The sequence below is a fragment of the Pteropus alecto genome, unplaced genomic scaffold (genome assembly GCF_000325575.1).
Source record: "Pteropus alecto unplaced genomic scaffold, ASM32557v1 scaffold51, whole genome shotgun sequence".
Classification (NCBI taxonomy): Eukaryota; Metazoa; Chordata; class Mammalia; order Chiroptera; family Pteropodidae; genus Pteropus; species Pteropus alecto.
Genome location: NW_006431922.1, coordinates 2434466 through 2456931, shown reverse-complemented (window position 1 = coordinate 2456931; position 22466 = coordinate 2434466). Strand labels below are relative to the sequence as shown.

Below are 22466 nucleotides of genomic sequence, written 5' to 3'. Positions count from 1 at the left end.
CTTCCTTCCTTCCCTTCTTTTCTTCTTTTCTTCTTTCCTTCTTTCCTTCTTTCCTTCTTTCCTTTCCTTCTTTCTTTCTTCTTTCTTTCCCCCCTCATTCTCTTCCTCCCCTGCTCCCTCCTCCCCGCCTCTTTTCTTTTTTGGAATTTCTGCCAGATATTGAGCCTCATGGATTGATTCTTTAATTCTTTTATTTTTTTCCTCTCCTATTGGTCATTATTTTCCTTTTTAATCTATTTCCAAGCGGACTGTCTTGTTATTATCTTCCAGCTCTCCAATCTCCAATTAAGATTTTATTTTGGCTATCATTTTAAATTTCTAAGATATTTTTCTTATTCATGATTTTTTGTTGTTGTTGTCTCTCCTTCTTGTGAATGCTATCTCTTATTCGAAGATACTAATTGTTTTCCTAAAGTTGTCTTCTGTTTTCTCCATTGCTGTTTTATACTTAGGTTTCTTTTTTTTATTTTTTTGTTTTTGTTTCTATTTTTCATGTTGAAGGCTCACCTCAAATAGCTGGTGATCCTTGGTGTCCATTCATATTTAAGAGTGAGGCAGTAAAACATTAATTGAATGTTCTATGTGCATGGGCAGGGCTTGTTGACTGGTCACCCTCATTGGGTAATCAGGCAGCAAGTTGAATTTTTATTTAGGGACTCTCTATCTGTGGATCTTCTCTCTGGGGTCACTTAAGTCATCCTAGAGATGAATCTTCCAATAATAACTTTCCTGGGGTGGGATGTGAGAGAGATGCCTGACTGCTGGTGTACTGAGAGTTGGCAGGAAAAGAGGACTGGGATCTTACCCAGTATGCAGGCTTTCATTTTGATTAGTCATTGTATCCCTTTTATCTAAAGTCTTCTGTCTAATTTTCTTTGGTTTACTTTCTCCAGACAACAAGCTCCAGAAAAATCAACTGGTTACTTAGGGTAGGGCCTAGGTTCTACCTACTAGTGATCTTATAAGCGCGCCAGTCTCCTTCCTTCTGAGATACCTTAAAAGATTCTATAGTGTGAATGAACTTGCACTTGTTTCTTATCAGAATCTCCCTCTTTGGACACTTAGGTTTTACCTTCTCTGTACTCATATGCAGGTCACTATTCCATTATTCTCTGTTTTCATATATAAATGTCTCGTTTTATCAGAGATAGAGTTTGCATTTCTTTTTCTCATTCTCCTGTTTTTAGGGTGACTTTAGAGAGGGGAAGAAGGCAGAAGGGTATTTACTTCACTATCTTAAAGCTTTAAAATTGAATTTAAAGGAGAACCTGTGTTTTAATGTATACGTTGTTGCATGTTCTATAAGTATCAGTAATAATATTATTTGGTATTTTCTTTCAATTAAAAGAATCTAGTATTGCATTTAAATTGTATATATAAAGAATCTTTTTGGTTGACAGGGTGGTGTTGGTATCTAACTACACACAGACTTTGAATATTTTACAAGAAATATGCAAGCGTCATGGATATGCTTATACAAGACTTGATGGACAAACACCAATCTCTCAAAGGCAGCAAATTGTTGATGGCTTCAATAGTAAATACTCTTCTGATTTTATTTTTTTGTTAAGTTCAAAAGCTGGTGGTGTGGGACTTAACCTTATTGGAGGATCTCACTTAATTCTCTATGACATTGATTGGAATCCAGCCACTGATATCCAGGTAGGACTATTTATGCATTAAATAAACATGGAATGCCTACCGGGGATATAATACCTGCTGAGGATACAAAGATGATGATGATGTTTGATAACTGCTTCATATTGAGCTCATATTTTGCATCAGGCACTCTGCTAAGTGCTTTCCATCTATTCAGTCTTCACAATAATCCTGCAAGTGTGTATGATTCCATTTAGCAGATGAAGTTATGGAAGCTTATTCTAGGTCACATAGCTTATAAGAGGCGGAGCTGGGATTCAGACCTAACCTGTATGTTTCTAGGCTGTAATTCACTGCACAGTTGGGCCTTTGTGATGTTTATGACCATCAGGGGAAGACAATAAAGTATAGATGCCGTGATCAATGTTCGTGCAGGGTACAGTAAAGATATAAAATTAGCTAGTTTAGAAAAATATTTCGGAAGAAGCCTTTGGTTTTCTTCAAAATATAGTCCATCTGTATGTATTTTGAGATTTCTACCTATAGATTTGCGCCATAGTAGGTATCTGTGTAAGGGCACCCTAAGATAACCCTTAGGTTTAATGATTCACTGGAAGGACGCACAGAACTTAGAGAAGCAGCTGTATTCATGGTTATGGTTTATTACAGTGAAAGGATACAGACTAAAATCAGTAAAGGTAAAAGGCACATAGAACAGAGTCCAGAAGAGACCAGGCACAAGCTTCCAGTTCTCTCCTACTGGAGTTATACAGACAACATTTAATTTTCCTAGCATTGATGAGTGACAACGTATATGGAATACTGGCAGTCAGAGAAGTTGACTCGCATCTTGGCATCTAGAGTTTTTGTTGGAGATCGGTCATGTAGGCATGGAGTACCCAGTGCCTGACCTTAGTCATTCAGTCCCCAACCCCTTTTAAGGTCAAGCTGACCCTACATGGCCCGAGGCCTCGCCTAAGTCATATTGCTTCCATAAACTGTCCGATGTGGCCCAAGGTCCCAGGTGATCCCAAAGATGCTCTTATCAGGCAGAATGTTCCATGGGTTTAGAGGTTATCTCCCAGGAGCTGGCTGAAAGCCAGATTTTTCTCTGGAATGTGCAGGGTTCGAATGTCTACCCTTTGCTGTACAGTATCATTGATAATTCCTGAAACCACAGGGATCTATCTAGAGCCTGAACTGATTACAGGTATCTTAGGGATTCTTAGGGGTGAGTCATAAGCTGCTTGGGCTAGGCATAAACCATTGTCCATGCCCGTGCTGTTCTTGTTTCTCTGCATTCTTGCTATCCAGACTTACTGTCCCATCCTTTGATCCAGTTAGACCCTCCCACTGTTGCTGTCATCCCTGCAGTTATTTTACAGCACTGCAGTGAGTGTGCATCCTTTTCTCGTTCTAGGAAAAAGATATGAAGTAGAGAATGCTTGAGTATACTTGGGCTTTGTTTTCTGAAGCTATAAGTAAAATTTAGAATTCCTAATCTTAAATGTATTACTGTAAATTGCTTATGGGGAAAGGGCTATTATTTTCTACCATACTCAGAATTCTCATTTATTTTCTAAGGCAATGTCTAGAGTGTGGAGGGATGGTCAGAAACATCCTGTACATATTTACAGACTCCTAACCACAGGTAATAACCCTTCAGTGTGAAAAAAATATATTTCCTTTGAATAATTAAAAAAGCTTTTTTTGTTGTTAATCTGTGCTTCAATGTCAGGAATATTGTTCTTTTCTTAACTAGTATGCTCAGCATGTTTTACCCTACAAAAATTGCAGATGTAGAGATTGGAATGAAATCTAATGAATGTTTTCTCTTCAGGTACCATAGAAGAAAAGATCTATCAAAGGCAGATCAGTAAGCAAGGTCTTTCTGGGGCAGTTGTAGACCTCACCAGGACATCTGAATATATGCAATTTTCAGTAGAGGAACTTAAAAATTTGTTCACATTAAACGAAAGTTCACATTGCATTACTCACGACCTACTTAACTGTGATTGTACAGGAGAACAAGATCATACAGGTTTGTTATATTTTAATTGTTACGATGGTAAAGTTAATTTATCTTTCTTCAGCAGTTGAAGATATTTAAATAGAGAATAACTAAAATATTGAGCATTTGCATGTGTTAATTTTTTTCCCCTCAGTTCATAGGGCAACTGCCAGATGGGTATTTGAGAAAATATTAATTAGAACCTTATTGCTTCTCTCAGTTTAGTAAACCAGTTGTGAAAAATTTAACTTATTTAGGAAAAGTCTTTCAAATCCTAGTATAATGGATTCAGAATTAGAAAAATGATTTTAATCTTTATTTCTTTTTCACAAAAGACATACACTTGACAGAATAATTCTACTCTGTTTATTTCATGGAGAACTTAATCATAAGCGTTCATACATCCTAGAGCAGTTAGCATGGGTCATCATACTTTTCAGTACTTCATGAACTGTGAAGCTAAAAACTTTAACCCTCTAGAATTAACACCATTCAAATAGAAATTGGATCACAAGTAAGACTTGCATGAACAATGTTCAGTAGTTGGAAGTCACTTAATAAATTATATTGAGTAGGTGTAAGAAGTTAGACTGTTTCAGACTGACACAAAAGAATTCATATTTCATATAAATCAATATTTGATCTATTGTGTTTTCTATTTTAAAAATTTCTATTCTTATTATATCTTCTTTTTCTTTATAATTACTTTAATGTTCTTATTTATTGAATTGGATACTTAGCTTTATGATTTTCAGTCTTCTTTATGAAATGAGTATTTAAGACTGAATTTTCCTCAAGCTAAATCTCATAACTTTGATATGCAGTCTTTTTAGTATTCAGTTCTAAATATTTTGATATTTTCTATTATGATTTATTTGACTCATGAATTATTGAAAAATATTTTAAAATGTATTTTAGTTTTTGTTATTGAATTCTGGCTACTGCACTGTAGTCTGAAATATGGTCTACATGATATTGATTCTTTGATAACTATAGATACTCTCTGTTTGGCCTGATATCTGATCACTTTGTAATTGTTTCTTTTGTGCATGAAAGCCATGTCTATTTTCTTAATTACTTAGTTTAGAGTTCTGCCATATTAACCAAATTTTCTGTTACCAAATCATTCTTATCTTACAGATTTAAAATTTTACTGTTTTGTCTCATAAATTGGTAATATATTTACATGGCTCAATTATTTAAAAATATAAAATGTATATGGTGAAAACTTCCTCCCACAATATTTTCATCTTCCTAATTTCTAGTCGTTCTACCCCTTAAGAAACCACCAGTATAGTTTTTTGTGTATCCTTCTAGATATATTTTTATGCACATGCAAGAAACTCTGAATATATATATTCTTACCTATTTTTCTCCCAATAAAGAGTAGCATAGTATATATATCTATATCTATCTATCTATCTATCATCTATCTCTACATATATATATATACAGATCTATCTATATCTATCTTATCTATCTATACATATATATACATATATATACATATATATATACATCTATACATATATATGTATAGATAGATGATAGATAGATATAGATAGATCTGCACCTTTTTTGTTTAATAGTGTATTTCGAGATCTTTCCATATCATTACAGAAGGTTTCCTCATTGTTTTTTCCCTAAGCTATATAATTCTCTATTATATGGATATACTATGATTTATCTATCTGCCCCCCACAGATGTACAGTTAGTTTCTTTCTAGTCAGTATATATCTTTATTTATACATTTTTTTTATATATTCAAATATAATTATAAGGTAAATTATCAGTGTTGTTGGGGAAGGAAATATAAGCATTTGTAATTTTAATAGATATTGCCAAAATGCCCTTCAATGGGGGTTGTATCGTTTACCAACGATGTACTGAAATGGCTATTTCCCCACAACTTTGTCAGTTTAGTCCATTATCAAATGATTGGATTTTTGCCAATCTGATAGTAGAAAGATGTATATTGGTCTAGTTTTAATTTGCTTTTCTCTTACTATGAATGAAGCTGAAATATTTCCTTATGTTTAAGAACCATATTTCCTTGATATGAACCATCTGTTCATATCATTTGCCTGTTTTTCTATTAATAACCTAATTTTTGTTAGATATATCTATTATTTAAACAAATATGTTAAAATCTTGCAATATGACGGTGGATTTATTAAACTTTCTTGATCTATCAATTTTTGTTTTATGTATTTTATATCTTCTTTATGATTATTTTTTCATTATGGTCTATTTATTTTACTATTATGTAGTGATTTCTTTATCCCTAATGGCATTTCATGTATCTTGTTACTATGTTACACCAGCTTTCTTATGGTATTTGTCTGGTGTGTCTTTTTTCATTCTTTTATTGTAAGTATTTCTGTGTTCTTATGTTTTAGGTGTCTCTTTTTTAATAGCATAAAGCTCGGTTTTCTTTTTTATCCACTCTGTTGTTCTCTTTTAATTAGAGCATTTAGTCATTTATATTTATTATATTATTGATGTATTTTGATTCATTTCTACTTTTTGTGTTCTTTTTTTTTCAACAAAGGCCCATTAGTGGTTAACTCTCAATCTTTGATTTTTCAAAGTGTATTTTTTTTCCTCCCTTAAATGTTATCTTTGCTAGGTATATGCAATTCTAGTTTATAGGGTTTGGTTGTTGTTGTTGTTGTTGTTGTTGTTGTTTTATCAGTACTTTGAGGGTATCCTCTTGTCTTAGATTCTCAAAGCAATCGTGTCATCTCTTAAAGCCACAATTATTTTGAACATTGACAGAATTTTGATATTAAGTAAACCAACAATTGTTTTTTTAGGTGTGATAAAATTTAAAGAGTAGTCTTTACCTTTTGCAAATGCAGACTGAAATATTTACAGGTGAAATGATATATGCTATATATTTAATAATAAAGAAGTGGAGAAAGAGATCTAAATAAAACAGGATTGGCTATTAGTTGATAGTGTTACTCAAGGTAGGGAATATAAACCTGTAGATTTTTTCTTTATCGTGTCAGTTTTTATATGTTTTTGAAGTTTATCATGATTAAAAGGTTAAAAAATAAAACCTTCAATAGTTTCCATTGCTCTTTGGGTAGGCTAAAATCTTTAAGGTAGTGAGTTAGGGTGGGGTAAGTGTTGTAACAAGAAACTCAAAAAGCACAGTGGCCTACCACAGCAGAAGTGTATTTCTCACTCATGGAGTAGGTCACAGTAGTAAAATAGTGGACAGTCTTCTATAACATGATTTTGTGATCCAGGCTTCTTCTACTTTCGGCTCTACCATCCCTTTAGGTGTTAGAGTTCCATGCAGGGTTGCCTGCACCTGCCAGCCAGCAGGTGAGAGAAGAGAAAAAGTAGAAAACCATGTGGTGTAGGGGATTTTTATAAGTCACTTCTGTTCACATTCCATAGGCCAAACTCAGTGGTTGAATCTACTGTAAGGGAGGCTGGGAAATGGGCTAAGCACCCTAAGAGCCATGGATTTAGTGAGTAACCACTAGCTTCTTCCTTTCATGCTTTGATTACAGTGTTTTTCATTTTCCAGCCCTTGAAGGTGCACTTCACCTTGCATTATCCAACTTCTCTTCTTGCATTATTTTGTCTTTGCCCTCTAGGCTCTAATTGCATTAGACTCTGTCATTCTCAGCTGTGCCATATGTCCTTTGTCTTTCATAGCCTTTGTAAGTCCCTCTCTTGGAATGTTTTACTTCCCTTCCCCATCTAGTTCTGGCCTTCTTATCTTTCAGATCTTAATAAAACAAGTCAGTTTATCTTGTTATATATACTCATATGCCTGTATCTTACATGCCCCCTGTATCTCAATTTCATACCTTTACTTTTGTTTGTAATACAGCTTCACAGTCCCTTATCTTCAATTATGAAATCTAGAAAGCTTGATAGGACAAAACTTGTTTTATCTTTATAAATTTGCAACAAACTCGTTCGGTGACAAAAACCTTACTGAAATTGATGTGAATTTATCAATCGTCTTTAACCCATTTTATAGGACTATTTATATGATTTGATGCAGAATATTAATAGGCTTGATTATTAATAGGGAGTGCTGTTCCAGATTGTTCCAGTTATTTTCTGAATTTGGAAACATATCTGGCCCCAAATGTTTTGGCCCCAAATGTTTTAGACAAGGGATTGTGGACCTGTAATATATCTCTTCGGATGATTATTTGTTTAATGTGTATCTCTCCCACTAGATCTTAAGGTCCTTGAAGTCAGAAACCAAAATGTAATAAATTGCATGAACTCATTATATCAAAAAATGAAAAAAGTGTGTAGTAAGATATTGATTGGCTTAAGGATTTTCTCATTGTTTTACTTATTTCAGGTGATTCATTGGAAAAATTTCCAATCTCTAGAAATTGTCAGCTTGGTCCACATCACCAGAAGTTTAACTCCCTGAAACCTCTCTCCATGTCACAGCTGAAGCAATGGCAACATTTTTCTGGAGATCATGTAAATCTTACAGATCCTTTTCTTGAAAGAATAAGAGAAAATGTATCATTCTTTTTTCAGAATATAACCAATCAAACTACTGCTCCATAATGAAAGATTACTTCATGACATTCCCTTGCTTCTCTTTAAAAAAAAAAACTAGTAAATGTAATTTTGAAAACTGTAGTAAATGTAATTTTGAAAAAATATAATTATTTAAATTTTAATAAATGTGGTTACAAAGTATATCTTTGATAAATGGTCAAAACTCTTGGAGTTGTTTAATTTTTTGTATACTTAAATGTTGAAACATTAAAGACATACTTTTATCATATAATTGTTTATTAATAATTCTATAATTAGCACACTTTTATCAAGTACCCGCTAAGGAATTTTCTTAAGGAATATAAGATAGGTAAAATATGTAATCTCTATTCTGGGGAAGTCTAATCTGATTAGGAGTACCAGATAAAAATGTGTGAGATCATTGAAAACTTGATAAATTGAAACTATAGCTAAAGGGAAAAAGAGAATCAGAGACTAGACTTGCAAATGCTAAAGACCTTAGAGATAATAGTGCTATAGGGCAGTGCGAGCGTGAATGGTCAGTAGGTTGGGGCAGGAGATGAAGGATGGCGGGACACTTCAGAGAGCTGTTTCTCACTTGAGACCTCAGACTCATGGGGCACTGACATGCAGTCGATAAAGCTGTGTCCACCAAACATTGTTTGTACACTAAATAAATGCTCAACTACCCTCATGTCAAGGGGTGTCTATAATAATTTTTGACATTAAAAAGAGTTTTAATGCACAAAGTAAGCATTAGAAGACTGGAGTCAGGAAAGAAAAAGGAGTTACTTATTCTCCAGTTGAGGCCTCTATAATCAGCTTTTGCTTCCATTTAGGAAAATTTCTTTTAGACTGAATAGTGTTTTGAGGTGTTGAATAAATACTCAATTATGTATCATTGATTCTGAGTTCTTTAGATTTATAGTGCCATACCTGGGCAGTTGTACATCTAGAATTCATGAGCAGAAAGCATGGGACCAAATTAGTAAGTGAGGAAGTAATCAACTAATAAGCAAAATGGCGTTTCTTGACCCTTGTATAGCCTCTATATGTGAGACTTTACATGTAAAGCTTCTTTCAATATCTGACTTGCCTCATATTATTATTTGGTGTAAAATTCTTAAAAAACACAATGATGAGGGCCTAGCAACTTTATTGTCTGTCTTAACCGTAGTGAATGTTAGAGTGTGCTGCCCAGACTGCCTCCTTAATTTCCCCAGCTGCCTGTGACCACACATAGCCAAGTCCCTCCCTAAGAATAGCACTCAGCTGACAGAAGCTGCCTTAACCAAGGTCACACTCCGTTCCAGGGTGGCTGGCATCTGGGGATTTGTTGATGCAGGGTAGAAAGGCCCAGCCCCCTTACCTCTATTTAGGGCAACTCTAAATGACCGTTTCGGCTCCAGAAGTCCTCAGTCGAGGCCTTCGTTGCAGCTTTATTGCTGTTTTTCTTCTCTTTGTCCATTTCTGCTTCCCTTACTCCCTTACAGATGTTCCTAAGAGCACTTCTCAACAAACTCCCTGCATGCAAATCTGCCTCAGTCTCTTCCAAGGGACCTGACCTAAGACATTATCCATAGGGGTATTGCTGAGGAAAAGCATTTTAATAATTATAATTGATGACATCTAATTGTAAATACTGGGAGAGTAATCATTGAACGGAATGAGCTGATAATATGAAAAAAAATTTTAAAGTATGTTTCGCTTTATACCCCATTTGAAAGTTAACTGTGCCCAAAAGAATTGCCACTTGAACATTCACAATGTTGTGCAACTGTCACCACTATTCATTTTCAGAAGAGTGTTCTCCCTTTCCCACTTCCTGATCACTGTCGACCCAGAGCTATTGGCCTCCATCCCAGTGACTCCTTAGTTAACAAATGCAATGAACCCTTTTCAACTTTTATCTTGGCTTTTGTTCACATTATTTATTGGTGAACACTTCCTTCCTGAAACTCTTTCCTTCCTTATTTTGATTAAATGATTAAATTTATCATTCCATAAATATTTCCTGAGTACCTAGTACATTTTAGACATTGTCCTAAGAATTATGCATACAACAATGAATATAACAGGCAAAGTCTCTGCCCTTATGATTCTGCTAGCTCAGAGAGACTAATACACATGTAAAATGGCACATGAGGGTAAGTGCTATGAAGAGAAATAAGCAAAATAAGGGAGACAGTAAAGTGAAAATGGTAATTGCTATTTATATGGGGTGGATTTATGCAGAGACCTGAAAAAAGTGGAGGATTAAGAACCATGGCATTCTCTTGGAAAAATGTTCTGGACAGAAGGAGCCACAAGTGCAAAGGCCTGAATACAGCTAAAGGAATGTTTGACCTGTTTGAGAAATAGCCAGAGGCCATTGTGGAGAGATTGAGGAGTGGTAAGAGAAGAGATCAAATAGGTGTTGGTGCTGGGGGAGATCAGATATTACAGGGCATTGAAGACCATTTTGAGAGCTTTAGCTTTTGTCCTGAGAGATGGGAAAGCACTGGGATTTACGCTGAGGAAGACATGATCTGAACTGCTCCGTGAGGAGAACAGACTGGTGGAATGTTGGGCGGAAGTGAGGAGATGAGGTAGGGGGCTTCTGAAATAATTCAGTTTAAAGGAGATGGTATTGAGACCAGGTGGCAGCCATGAAGTACTAAGTAAGGAATGGTTGAATTTTGGATAGTTTCGAAGGCAGAGCCAACAAGATTTGTGAATGGACTGAATATAAGGTAGAAAAAAGAATCAAGAATGACTCCAAGATTTTTGGCCTGAGCCAAGGGAGGAAATGTGTTGCCAATTAATGAGATGGGCAGACTGAGAGAGGTTTATGGGGGGAAATCAGAAGTTCAGTTTTGATTACGTTGCGTTTGATAGGCCTGTTGGATAGTCAAATAACCAGTTTGATCATTTGAGTTAAGTAGCATTGGTCAAAGCTGGAGATAAATTTGGGATTTGTCAGCATATAGATGGTCATGAGACTGGATGATATTACCTAGGTAGTAAATGTAGGTAGAAAAGATAAAACCACTAAAATATTATAGTGATAAAAATAATAATGTATAACATTAAGTACTTATTACTGTTTTCTACATGCTAAGTGCTTTGCATGCGTTAGCATGCTACGAGAAGATTAGTATTGATTTAGACAAAGTGACTTTTCCCACTCGTTCAATGATATCTCCAAGGGTAGTTGTGAAACAAATAAATAATATATGGGTAGTGAGATAGAGAAATACTATCTTGACTGCTTTTTGGACAAAAAAGGGCACCTATGGAAAGTAACAGTGTTCTGATCATAAATTCCTACCTGGGCAGGTCATGGTGGGTACTCATGCCCCAGGCCTATAATTTTTTAGTAAAAGATTTATCTTTAAGTAAGCCCTATCCATTGTTTCTGTGCATCTAGGTTAATATACCTTTGAAATAGCCACCCTCAAGAGAGCACATAATCTTGTTGATTGTCCTGTAATCCAGTCCCTGCCTTATGTTCTTTTACCTGCATGTACTCTTTCTTACTACCCCTCAATTTCAAATGGATAAAAGAATGGTGCAAAACTTATTCTATACAGCATTTGAGATCTTGCTCCCAGGCATATGTTGTCAGTTTGGCTAAAATAAACTCTTATAAAGATTCTCTACAGGTTTGGACATTTTTTAAAATATTTACTTCATTTTATATATTTTTCCCCCCTCTTTGATTCCCTGCTCCCCCCCGCCCTCCGCCTCTGCCTCCGCCTCCGCCTCCGCCTCCGCCTCCGCCTCCCACCCATAACCTATGGCTGTTGCTACTCACGGTGGCACCCAGGGCCTGGTGCACCTGGGGTATGTTCCGTGGCCCCACCTGGGGTGCGAACCCATGCCTTCTGCATATAAAGCAGAAGTGCTAACCACTACACTGTGGAGCCACCCCCAGGTTTGGACATTTCTCAATGTTGACAACTTGTATCAGAATTCCTCTTAGTATTTATTTGGAAAAACACTCTATTAAAAACTTGGGTGAGCCTCTCAAGACCTTCGGTGTTGGTTGCTGTCAAAGTGAAATAGAGGGAGAAAAATTGAAAATATAATGGCAATTTGAGAAGGAAAGGTGAGAGACAAATGAGAATGCATGGGAGGCTGGAGGTGGGTTAGATAAGAGAAACTCCCAGTGATAGGAACTGAATAATATTTGAATAACAATTCTCCATTTAGTTCTCCAAATAGTTCTCCATTTGCTAAATAGTGTGGGGAGTCTTCCTCCCTTCATCTCTGCCTTACCCTGAAGTCTTGCCAAAATTTCTAGCCTCTGAGTTTCCTGAGGGAATCCATGTGACATGGGACAAATGCAGCATGTGTGACTTGGGAGCACAGAGAATGAGAAGCACAGATGATGGTAATTCCTTGGGAATTGAAGAAAGCTTTGGACTTTGACACGCCAGGGTTTGTGGGGGTTCAAACGCATTTAATCCAAATATTGAAAGGCACCCAGTTTATATCTAGGTTGCATATAAAAAGTACCTGTTCTGTGGCAAATGCTCACTTTATAAGATTTCTTTTATCTTTTTTTTTTTTCTTTTTCTTTTTCTATGTTTCCAGTTCATAGCTCTGCTATGTGGCACTTAACATATTGTCTGTAACTCTCTATCTACCTGGCTCCCTCTTCTATTAGGCTGAATTCTTTGAGGGTAGGGATTTTATCTTACTGATGTTAGTAATGAAACTGAAGGGCGGCCAAGTCTGGAGCTCGTGCTGCCTGTGCTGCTCTCAGCCAATAGACCAACACATGAGTTGGGATATTTAGAATGAGCCTTTATTGTCAGGACACTGGTGATCTGAGAAGGCAGCAGGTTAACACCTTCAAAAACTGCCTTCCCTTCTCAGTCTGGCTTAGGGTATTTAACGGAAAATCTAGGCTTTAGGGGCTGCATGACGGTTGGAGTTGGGGTGGTCTGTTGCGCTTCACAAGCAGTACCTCTGGCAACATGGTCCTCTGGTGGCATTAGCAACTCAGGAACAAAGATGGGAGTAGTCTTAAAAGAATCTAGACCAGAAGGATTGTGATCAGTAAGCATAAGGGCATTAATCATAAGTTTCGGGGCAACTTTCCATGACGGGACATTCCAAGCTCTGGATGAAACCACTGGGGACAATCTATTGTTAAGTTATAGGGCAAGGAAAAGTGAAGCTGGGGACACTGTGAGGCCTCTACTCTGGGGGTCCCAACTGGGCCTTTCTTCAGTAACACAGGACTTTGAATAGTCCCTGGCACCAAAAGTTCTTGAGACAAAAAAGGGGTCCATCTTTCTGCGCTCATCTAAGCCAAAGAGATATGTGCAGGTTTTGCAGCAAAGAATGTAAGGTTTATTAGCGAGCTGCAAATTCTGGGACACAAGCGAGCTATCACTCAAAGGTCTGGCTCCCTGGTAGCTTCTTGGGGATAGGTTATGTGAGCCACATACTGAACCTGACAAGCTCAGGGAAGGCCAACATTGGTGGACCCTACAAATTCAGAGACTGAAAGCGACCACATAGGATGGTCTGAACATAAAAATTCCTAATGAAATGTAAGTCATGGTGTGTAGTCACATCCTGGGCCTGTAACTCTCCTGACAAAGGACAATAGTGAGCCCATCTATTGTCTGACAAAGGACAATAGTGAGCCCATCTACCTTTAAGTGAGCCCATCTATTGTCTTTTTGCATCTAAGATAACTTACCTTTGGAATGTCAGGGTAATCTTTTTTTACCAGACTTCTCAGGGCACGATCTATAGCACACAGGAGACTACAGAATCTCTCATTGTTATTTTGTCCCCTGAATACTATCTCTATGGGCTGCGAATGTTAATTATGAACTCTCCTGTACCTACCAATGTAAAAGAAGTGTGTGTCTCTCCATTTTACTTTGTATCCAATCCCCGAGATTTCCCAGCTTTGCTTTCTCCCTCCTCCCTTATCAACCACTAATGGATTTATGTAACCCTCCTTACATCTCCTCCTTTGATTCTAATGTGTAAAATAAGCTGCAAAACTGCCATTCTCAGGAGCGTTTTCTCAATCCATTAAGATTTTGCAGTTTGGCTCAAATAAAATCATTAAAATTTTCTACAGGATTGGATGTTTCTTCCAACAACAGTTATAAAGGGGAAAACTCATTAGTAGCTAAGGAAGTTGGGGTCATGGGCACCACTGATTGGTTGGGGCTAGGGTAGGAGGCCCAGGTCCTCATGTCAGTCATGGTGTCGTTCTGTCTGGTTCCAGTGGGGTGATGGTGAGGTTCACCTTCATGGGTATGGAGCTGCAAGATGTTATCTTCAGTTTCATTGAAACTCTGTTTCTGTGGTCAGCAGACCTGAGGCTTTATTCCTAAGACTGATGCTGATCTAAGGGCTTAATGATTGAGGGAGTGATTGTGCAGCATGCAGAAGGATAAGGAAAAGAGCAAGCGAGTTCAAGTCCAGTTTGAATCAAGAAAAAAGAGAAGAGAAAAATAATTTTCAAGAAGTGAAGATTAAAAAAAATAAAAGTGAAGATTTACATGGTTACAAAAACAGCTACTTGTAATAGAATGAATGAATGAATGAATGAATGAATGAGGTACTTCACCACTTTTTCTTCCTTAACTTACATGATTGGTTCCTTGCTCAGTTTCAAGGTATTTGTTAAGTCAATTGCTGAGCGTGGAACTGCGCTTGACATGGAAAAAAGCAGAGCCAGCAATGTTTTCTTGCCTTCTGGCAGCATACATACTTCCTCTTTGCTTCCAGGATCTCTCAGTCTGCAGCGTGAGCTGACAAAAGCTGTCAGTAAGAGAGGTATTATTTGAGTCACATACATAATTCATTTCTAATTATACAAATACACCCTTGACACATCTTCACCTGAAAATATTCTTGCCGTAGGTGACAATGTAATTACATTTAATCACGTCCTCATTAGGACCGAATCATTAATGATAAATTAAAACCTGAGCAGCTCTGCTCTGCAGAATTCCACTTCCCAGTAGCCTACCTGTCCATTTAACAGGTGTACAATAAAGGAGCAAGTCAAAAAATCCTGCCCTCATTTTGTCTGAGTGGTGCAGTCATTGCTTGGGCAATTTAGTGTTGTAAAATCACCGTGTTGGCGAGGTTGAAATTCTGACTTGCAGTAAACCGTATAATCAGCAGATGGCACTGTTTCTCTGAGTTGGTCCCAAATTAATGTATTGGGCCCTAGGGGGCGTTGTAAACATGCTATTTTTGTTGAAGGAAGGACTCAACAAAGGAATATTTTTTCTTGCCTTGTATAATACTTGTTTTTGTTTAGACTAGTTTCCTATGACACTCTTCCATAGCTGGTTTGTGTTCTTTGCTTCAAGCCATTTCAAATCTTCCATCCCTAAAATACTTTGTTATCCATGAAAGCAAGACTAATTCCAAATACAGCTTCCATGAAAAAAACTGAAAAAAAATCCTATTAACACAGACGATGATTTGTTGGAGTTTATTACTTACTTGAAAACCTGAAGTGTTAAATGTAATTTAATCTTCATAAAAATATTTTAGATTTATAAACATTATAAATCTCTTTTTGAGAAGATAATGAAAATCCAACAAAGCAGACCAAAACAATTCCTTTATTTTATTTTATTTTTTTTGAGGAAATGTCAGCAAAATACTGAAAATATTTTCTGAGTGGTTTTAAATATGTATAACATCACAGGTAGAGGCACAGGGTGGGAGTAGAAACACATTTCAACATCTTGGTCCTCATCTTTACTGTTATCATTTTTATCTTGATGGAAATATTTGGTACGCATAGATATTTATACTGTTATAGAACGATAGAAGTGATATTTTACAATTGATGCAGTTGATTCGATTGCACAATTGTGCCCAGATCACTCAGCTCGACAATCAAACTCACAGGACAACAGGCTGTACCCAGCTTTAGATTTACTTATCTTTAGGAAAGCATACAGGACAGGCAATAAGAAAGCATGTATTGCAAAAACAGCAGAAATTTCATGACTCCAGGCAAGGCTTCCAAATTTCCCTAACTACGTTGCGCTTGGGATGCATGTGTGGTTATGTGAGACAAGATAAGTGGGAGTGGGTACTCTCAGCTCTGGGGTCCTTCCGCCTTTATACCTTGCTAAGGTTTGGAAATAAAACAAAGTAAATATGGAGGCTACAACATTCCTTTTAGTATTGCTTACAGCTTACTTCATGGACTTGGCTTGAGGTCTGTTACTCAAGTGGCCTTAATACTGAACTCTGTCTAGCCCACCAGGAAATGCTTCCCGGGTAAGCTTTATGATATGTAGGCACGGAGGAGAGCTTGCGCTTTCTATAAGCAGCTCAAGGCGGAAGAAGGAAGTGGAGATATTTCTTTTTATTTTCATTTCCATTTTTTTATTGAGGTAAAATTCACATAACAAAGCTCACCTTTAAAAAATTATTGAGGTGAAATTCACATAACATGAATCATTTTAAAGAACAATTCGGTGTCATTTAGTATATTCACAATGTTGCTTAGCCATTAGCACTATCTTATTCTAGAACATTTTCATCATCCCCAAAAGAAACTCCATGCCTGTAAGCATTTACAGTGCTGGGGTAGACTGTTATAATCTTGGCCTCTTTCATCTTCTCTAAATCATTGGCAAGGAAAGGAAGGTGACTGAACATTTGGGGTCCTGGAAAGATTATTCCTCAGGGCTGGGGGAGGAGGTTAGGAATGGGGAGTGATGGTGGTCTGACTCTACTCTGGTGACTCATCCCACCTCTCAGTTATCAACAAACAGAAATCCCAATGGCTTCTAGTGCAGGTCTATTTTAACTCTCCATTTGTGTTAGGGTTCTCCAGAGAAACAGAACCAATAGGGGACTTAGTCTATCTGTCTGTCTATCATCTCTCTCTCTCAATCTCTCTCTCTCTCTCTCTCTCTCTCTCTCTCTTCTCTCTCTCTCTCTCTCTCTCTCTCTCATTCTATCACCTAAAGATATTGACTCATGCAGTTGTGGGAACTGGCAGGTCGGAAATCTGTAGGGCAAGCCAGCAGCATGGAAAAGCAGGAATAATTTCTATGTTGCATTTTTGAGGCTGAATTACTTCTTTAAGGAACCTCAGTTTTTGCTCTCAAGGCCATCAGTCCACCCACTATATGAAGGGTAATTTTTACTTAAATGTTCCTTCACAGCAACCTCGAGACTAGTGCTTGATTAAATTACTGGGCACCATATCCTAGTCAAATTGACACAAAATTAACCATCATATCATTCATTCTTATTTATTTTTAGTTAATAACACCAATGTAGTATTTACTATGTGCCAGAGACTAAGTCCTTTTAAATATTAACTCATTTAATATATTTATGCTTATTAATGAAGAAGCATTATATATGTACATAATACAAATTTCAGTGTATAAATATAGAGCATGACTTGTTTGTTCCTCAAATTCATGTCTCCCCTCCGCCATTTATCTACTTTCTGTTCTATCTACCCTTAATCACTTCATTCTTTAATTTGATCTTACCCATCAGAGTGTCCTTTTCTTGGGCTGCACTTTCCCCTGCCCCTGTATTCCTAGACTATCTGTGGCCATTCTGTCTGTGATTGTCAGAGAATTCAAAATAATGGGCTAAAATGAAGCAGACGTTTATTTCTGAGGTAAATGTCTGGGTTGGCAGTCCAGGCTGGTGTGGTAATTTCAGTCGTCATGGACCCAGGCTCCCTCTGTTCTTACTATGCAACTTCCACCTTGTAGTCCAAACTGGCTCTAGCCATTGTCTCTGAATTTCAGCAGATAAGAAGGACAAGACCTTTGCTTAAGGGCCCATTCTTGACATTGCATGCCCCACTTTCACTTACATTCCATTGGCCAGAACTGGTCACGTGCCAAGGTGGAGATGTTCTTGACAAATGTACCAATCAAATAAGTTACTCCTTCTCCCAAGGGCTGTGGTAAATAAAGGAGCAAAGGGAGGCCAGGAGTTATATGAATTTAGCTCTCTTCACTGGAGTGATGGAGAAGAGGCACATGCCCCTTATCATGGGCAATTAGTACAATCTTGAGCATCAACAGATGTAGACCTTTCACTAGACAACTGGGGATGATGAAAAAGTAGCTTATAAGAGGACTTTGTAAAGAAGGCTGCTGTACATATAGGCTAAAATATTTTCAGGTACTGTTGAGTTTATTTGCAAGTTTTGGATGGAGCATGATTATTTATATGACTGCTATTTAATCTGTCATAATGAGAGCAGCCATTTTGCTAATAGCCTGTAGCTTACATAAACACTTGGAAATGTTAACACAGTAATAACTATTTTCTACTGTTAGCAATAACCGTTGCAATAGGGTGACACATTAACCTTTATTTTCTGAATCCTGTTCATATTTTAAAATTCAATCACTGGCAAAGTAGACATTGCCAGCTTTAATATACAAAACCAGCTCCTCTCATCAACCATCAAGCAGAAACCTCGTGTTTTCTTAAAGTCCTCTTTAAATATGGTCAGGATGGAAATGTAGCCACGTTTCCACCCCCATATTGGTTCTGGAAATCAATTTCTAATTCAGGAGCCAGCAAAAAATGCAACACTAAGGCTGCTGTGGGTGATGCTCTTTTTTTTTTCTTTTAAGCTCTCTTCTACTCAGAGGCAAAGCTGAGCTAGCTCACAGGTACATCAGGGTCCATAGGCTGAGGGGAGGGGCCCAAGGGTCTGGCATCCCAGCAGAAATAAGGGACTTTGCTCACCTCACAGAACAGCCACTGTCGTGCTTACTCAAAGTTGATAAGTTCCTGAAGACAAGATTAGGGAAAGTAGGAGTGGGCAAGTGTAAAAGAAGAAGAGGGAGGTGACTGGCATGAGGCTAAAGTCCTTGCTCAGATTCCAGTCCATGGGCTAATTCATAAGAGCAGGCTGTGGGTGCTCTGAACCTTTAGCTCAATCCAGCGGTGCTTGAGGGTGTCTGTGGAAGCCCCGCTGACAATGCCCAGTGTGATGAAGTACCTAATACTGGGGAATCCACTTTTAATCATTGGTAATTTTGCTCTTAGCCACCAATGGAAAAGAATGACCACCTTTTCCCTCCAAACCTCATTTTTTTCCTCACTGACAGTGTAAGTCAAAGTCCTAACAATGGATTACAGGCCGACATGATCTGGCCCCATTATCTTTATGACCTTATTTCCCGCTGTGTATTGAGGTCAATAGCCAGAGTTCTTTACCACTTGCTAATTATGCATTGCGCTTTATAAAACTCTCTAGTCTAATAAAGTTAGTTTGAGTCGCAAACCCTGTAAATTCCCTCCCTGGTTCTGAAACTCACTTACTTCCAGTATTTAGTTTTCATGCAGTAGGTTAGCCTCCAAAGTGTGGAAAAACCTTTGGAGATCTTTGGTTAGAAAGCATTTGCAGACATAGGAATAATTAGCATATAATTTAACATTTGATGAGACAGCAAAGAGCGAGGCATTGCTGTTCAAATAGAAAAGGAGATAATAATGAGAATCTATTATAGGATAATGTTTTAAAGATACCTACATGAGACTTATCATTGAGGCACAAACACTCACTTTCTCTGGAGCAAAATAGACCTCCATTGGCATTCTGGTCTCCCCAGCTCCTGACTCCATGTATACTTAGCAGCAAGCATAGACGGAAATTCACATTGTTGTATTGTACTGCAAGGAAATTCTTCAGTGAGACACCTAAGGAATCAGTTTCAACAAGTGTCAAGCAAGGAGGCTCTGTGACATTGGTTACTATCCTGGTCTAGACTAGAATGATTTCCATTAATTGCACTGGGGAGCAACCCTCATATTTACGCTCCACCATGAATATATTTAATGGTGTCACCTGACAGAAACAAATAATGGACACCTGCTTTATTCCCTGAAGCTCCACAAAGGAAGGAAATTTCAGAGCTTAGAGAGAAATCACATGTACTAGATTCTTATGAGAAATATTACCATGGGAACACCGCTCTGTCATCCTTTGGGGAAGAAAGCTGTTATCAGGTGTTAGAGGGATGTCCAGTGGGTTTAATGGTGTGTATAATTCTGAGCTTATGAAGGACTTTTAAAAAATGAGGTTTGTAGCACCTTTGTGCTTATCCCAAGGGAACCAGAGCCTTAATATTAATATGACAAATGTAAAGTCAGCATCACTGCAGTGTGACAGTCAGAGCTCTGGCTTGGGAGTCAGTGATCTGGAGGTTCTAGCCAGAACTCTCCCATTGATTTGGCTTCTGATTGTATGGAAGTCACTCAATTTATGATAATAATAAAAATGAATAATTTATTGATAGCTTACTATATGCCAGATATTTTGCTAAATGCTTTATATTTATTATTTTATTTATTCCTCTAGATAATCCTGAGATGTACATATTATTATCCCCATTTTACAGGGATGAAATTTAGGACAAGACAAGTTAACTACTTCCCAAGAGCACAATGCGGGTTAGCGGTAGAAGCTGGATCTAATTCTAGTCTTAATCTTGCAAGCTAGATGAAAATTTAAGGATTATCTTGTAGTAGTCATCCAGCATGATGGACTACTTTTTATGCCAGGGTCACTTGTTCTCAAATTAGGACGCATTTACCAGAAAAATGATCTAAAGAAAGCAAGAATTTTGAGGGCTTATGAGGAAAAACGGAAGTATGAATAGAAAAGGAAAAAAATTAGGCCTATTTCTAAAAGAAAAAAAAGTTATGTATAGCAGATTACCCATGAGAGATTTGTTATTTTATCTAATTATTTGTCTTGATTAAAGAATTTTGGTAGGCAAGAAATATCTGTAGATGAATTGGAAACAACAAAACAAAAAACAAAGGAGAAAATGCCATTTTGTGAGAATGACCTGCTGGTGGCAGCAACAGATCACGATTGTCTCTCATTGCATTAGGAATTACAGGCAAGTGTTAAGACAATAGAGCTTCTTGTTTTTATAAGATTTAAAATCACAGGCTGCTGTTATGATAGCTATAAAATGAGCAAATCATTCTAGCTATCAATATAACTGATAGGATTATTTTCAAGAACATTTTATATTACCAGAGTTTTATACTTACTTTTTTCCCCATGAGTAGTAGGGGGAGAAGGAGTGCGGTATTAAATTAATTAAATGAAAAGTAAGCAGACCTTTTAAAAAAATGATGAAATAGACTGTTGAAAGCAGTAACACTTTAGTTATTAAGTTCTTTTTTTTAATGGTTAAATAATTTTTTATTGAATGAAGAATATACAAGATAAAAATAATTGTGTTGTAGCAATGAACATCAAAATTGTAAAAATAGAAAGTATATATGTTTGAAAATATTTTTTTAAGACAAAGTAAAAAACATTTAAAAATATGATACACATATAAGTAATACATACATTATAAAAATAAAGAGAATGATAAAACAAATAAACCAATTTGGAAATTGTGTGTGTGTTTTCTTTTTCTTTGAGAGGAAGAGAGATAGACTGGTTAAAAAAAAACCACAAAAGATTTAATAATGTTTCTTTTTATTAAATAGAGAGTGAGTTCATAGATCTTTAATTATTTACTATTATAATTTATAATTTACACATGTATCCAGCACTTTTTGTGTACTATTTCACAATAAAAAATGGGGGTAAAAGTCAGCCTGAATATGTAAACCTGGTAAAGAAATGGTAGATATCTGATTACACACACACACACAGACACACGCACACACATACACGCATGGGTTTAAGTTGAAAGGATTGGGGCATTCCATCTGCTGATGTCATATAGTTTTTACACAAATCTTCCATATTTAACCTAGTCTTAATTAGAAAAATCTATGGGTATTTTTTAACTAACCAATTGTCCTTGACTTTTGAGCTTAATTCTCTCTTAAATCTCTTAAGACGCATTCCTCCCACCCCATCCTTATGAAATTGAAAATTTAGGCTTTTAACCCTCTAAGTATTTTCTGAATTCTAAAGAGAATTTAATGTAAAATTAGAGTTGGCTTGTGGATTTCAATGATAAATGTTATAGATATCAAGTTTAGTGAAACAACTGGCAATCTGGAAGGCATGCCATGATTCCTTCTCCCAGGTGTTTTCCTTGCATCATTGTATATTTACTTACTGAAAATGAATTATCGTTTTGGGTTCATCACATATTTTCTTTAAAATTACAATATGTTTTTGTGATATTTATTTTTCTATATGATATCTCCATACTACATTAGTTTTTTATTTATTTTAATTTTTATTTTCCTTATGGTGACTTTGGTTAACAAAATCCAGTAAGTTTCAGGCATACAATTCAACAATAAGGCATATATATTGCATTGTGTGTTCACCACCAATAGATTTCTTTCTGTCACCACATATTTGATCGC

At 36.7% G+C, this 22466-nt stretch overlaps 1 protein-coding gene across 11 annotated transcripts in view; it reads left to right on the top strand.

The window, feature by feature from the left end:
• Window positions 1–22466, top strand: part of RAD54B (RAD54 homolog B) — a 180009-nt gene that overhangs the window by 79847 nt on the left and 77696 nt on the right. For 5 of the 11 annotated variants that reach the window (XM_025043343.1, XM_015585488.2, XM_025043339.1 and 2 more), the window contains 4 exons: window positions 1401–1662; window positions 3184–3250; window positions 3440–3640; window positions 7954–8331. The exons of 1 other annotated variant lie outside the window; for it this stretch is intronic. In XM_025043343.1, the coding sequence (XP_024899111.1) occupies window positions 1401–1662; window positions 3184–3250; window positions 3440–3640; window positions 7954–8171 (748 nt within the window). In that variant the 3' untranslated portion in view covers window positions 8172–8331. Of the gene's footprint in view, window positions 1–1400; window positions 1663–3183; window positions 3251–3439; window positions 3641–7022; window positions 7097–7953; window positions 8395–22466 lie in introns of those variants that run through there. 5 more of the 11 variants (XM_006906817.3, XM_015585485.2, XM_015585486.2 and 2 more) reach the window with 4 other exon arrangements.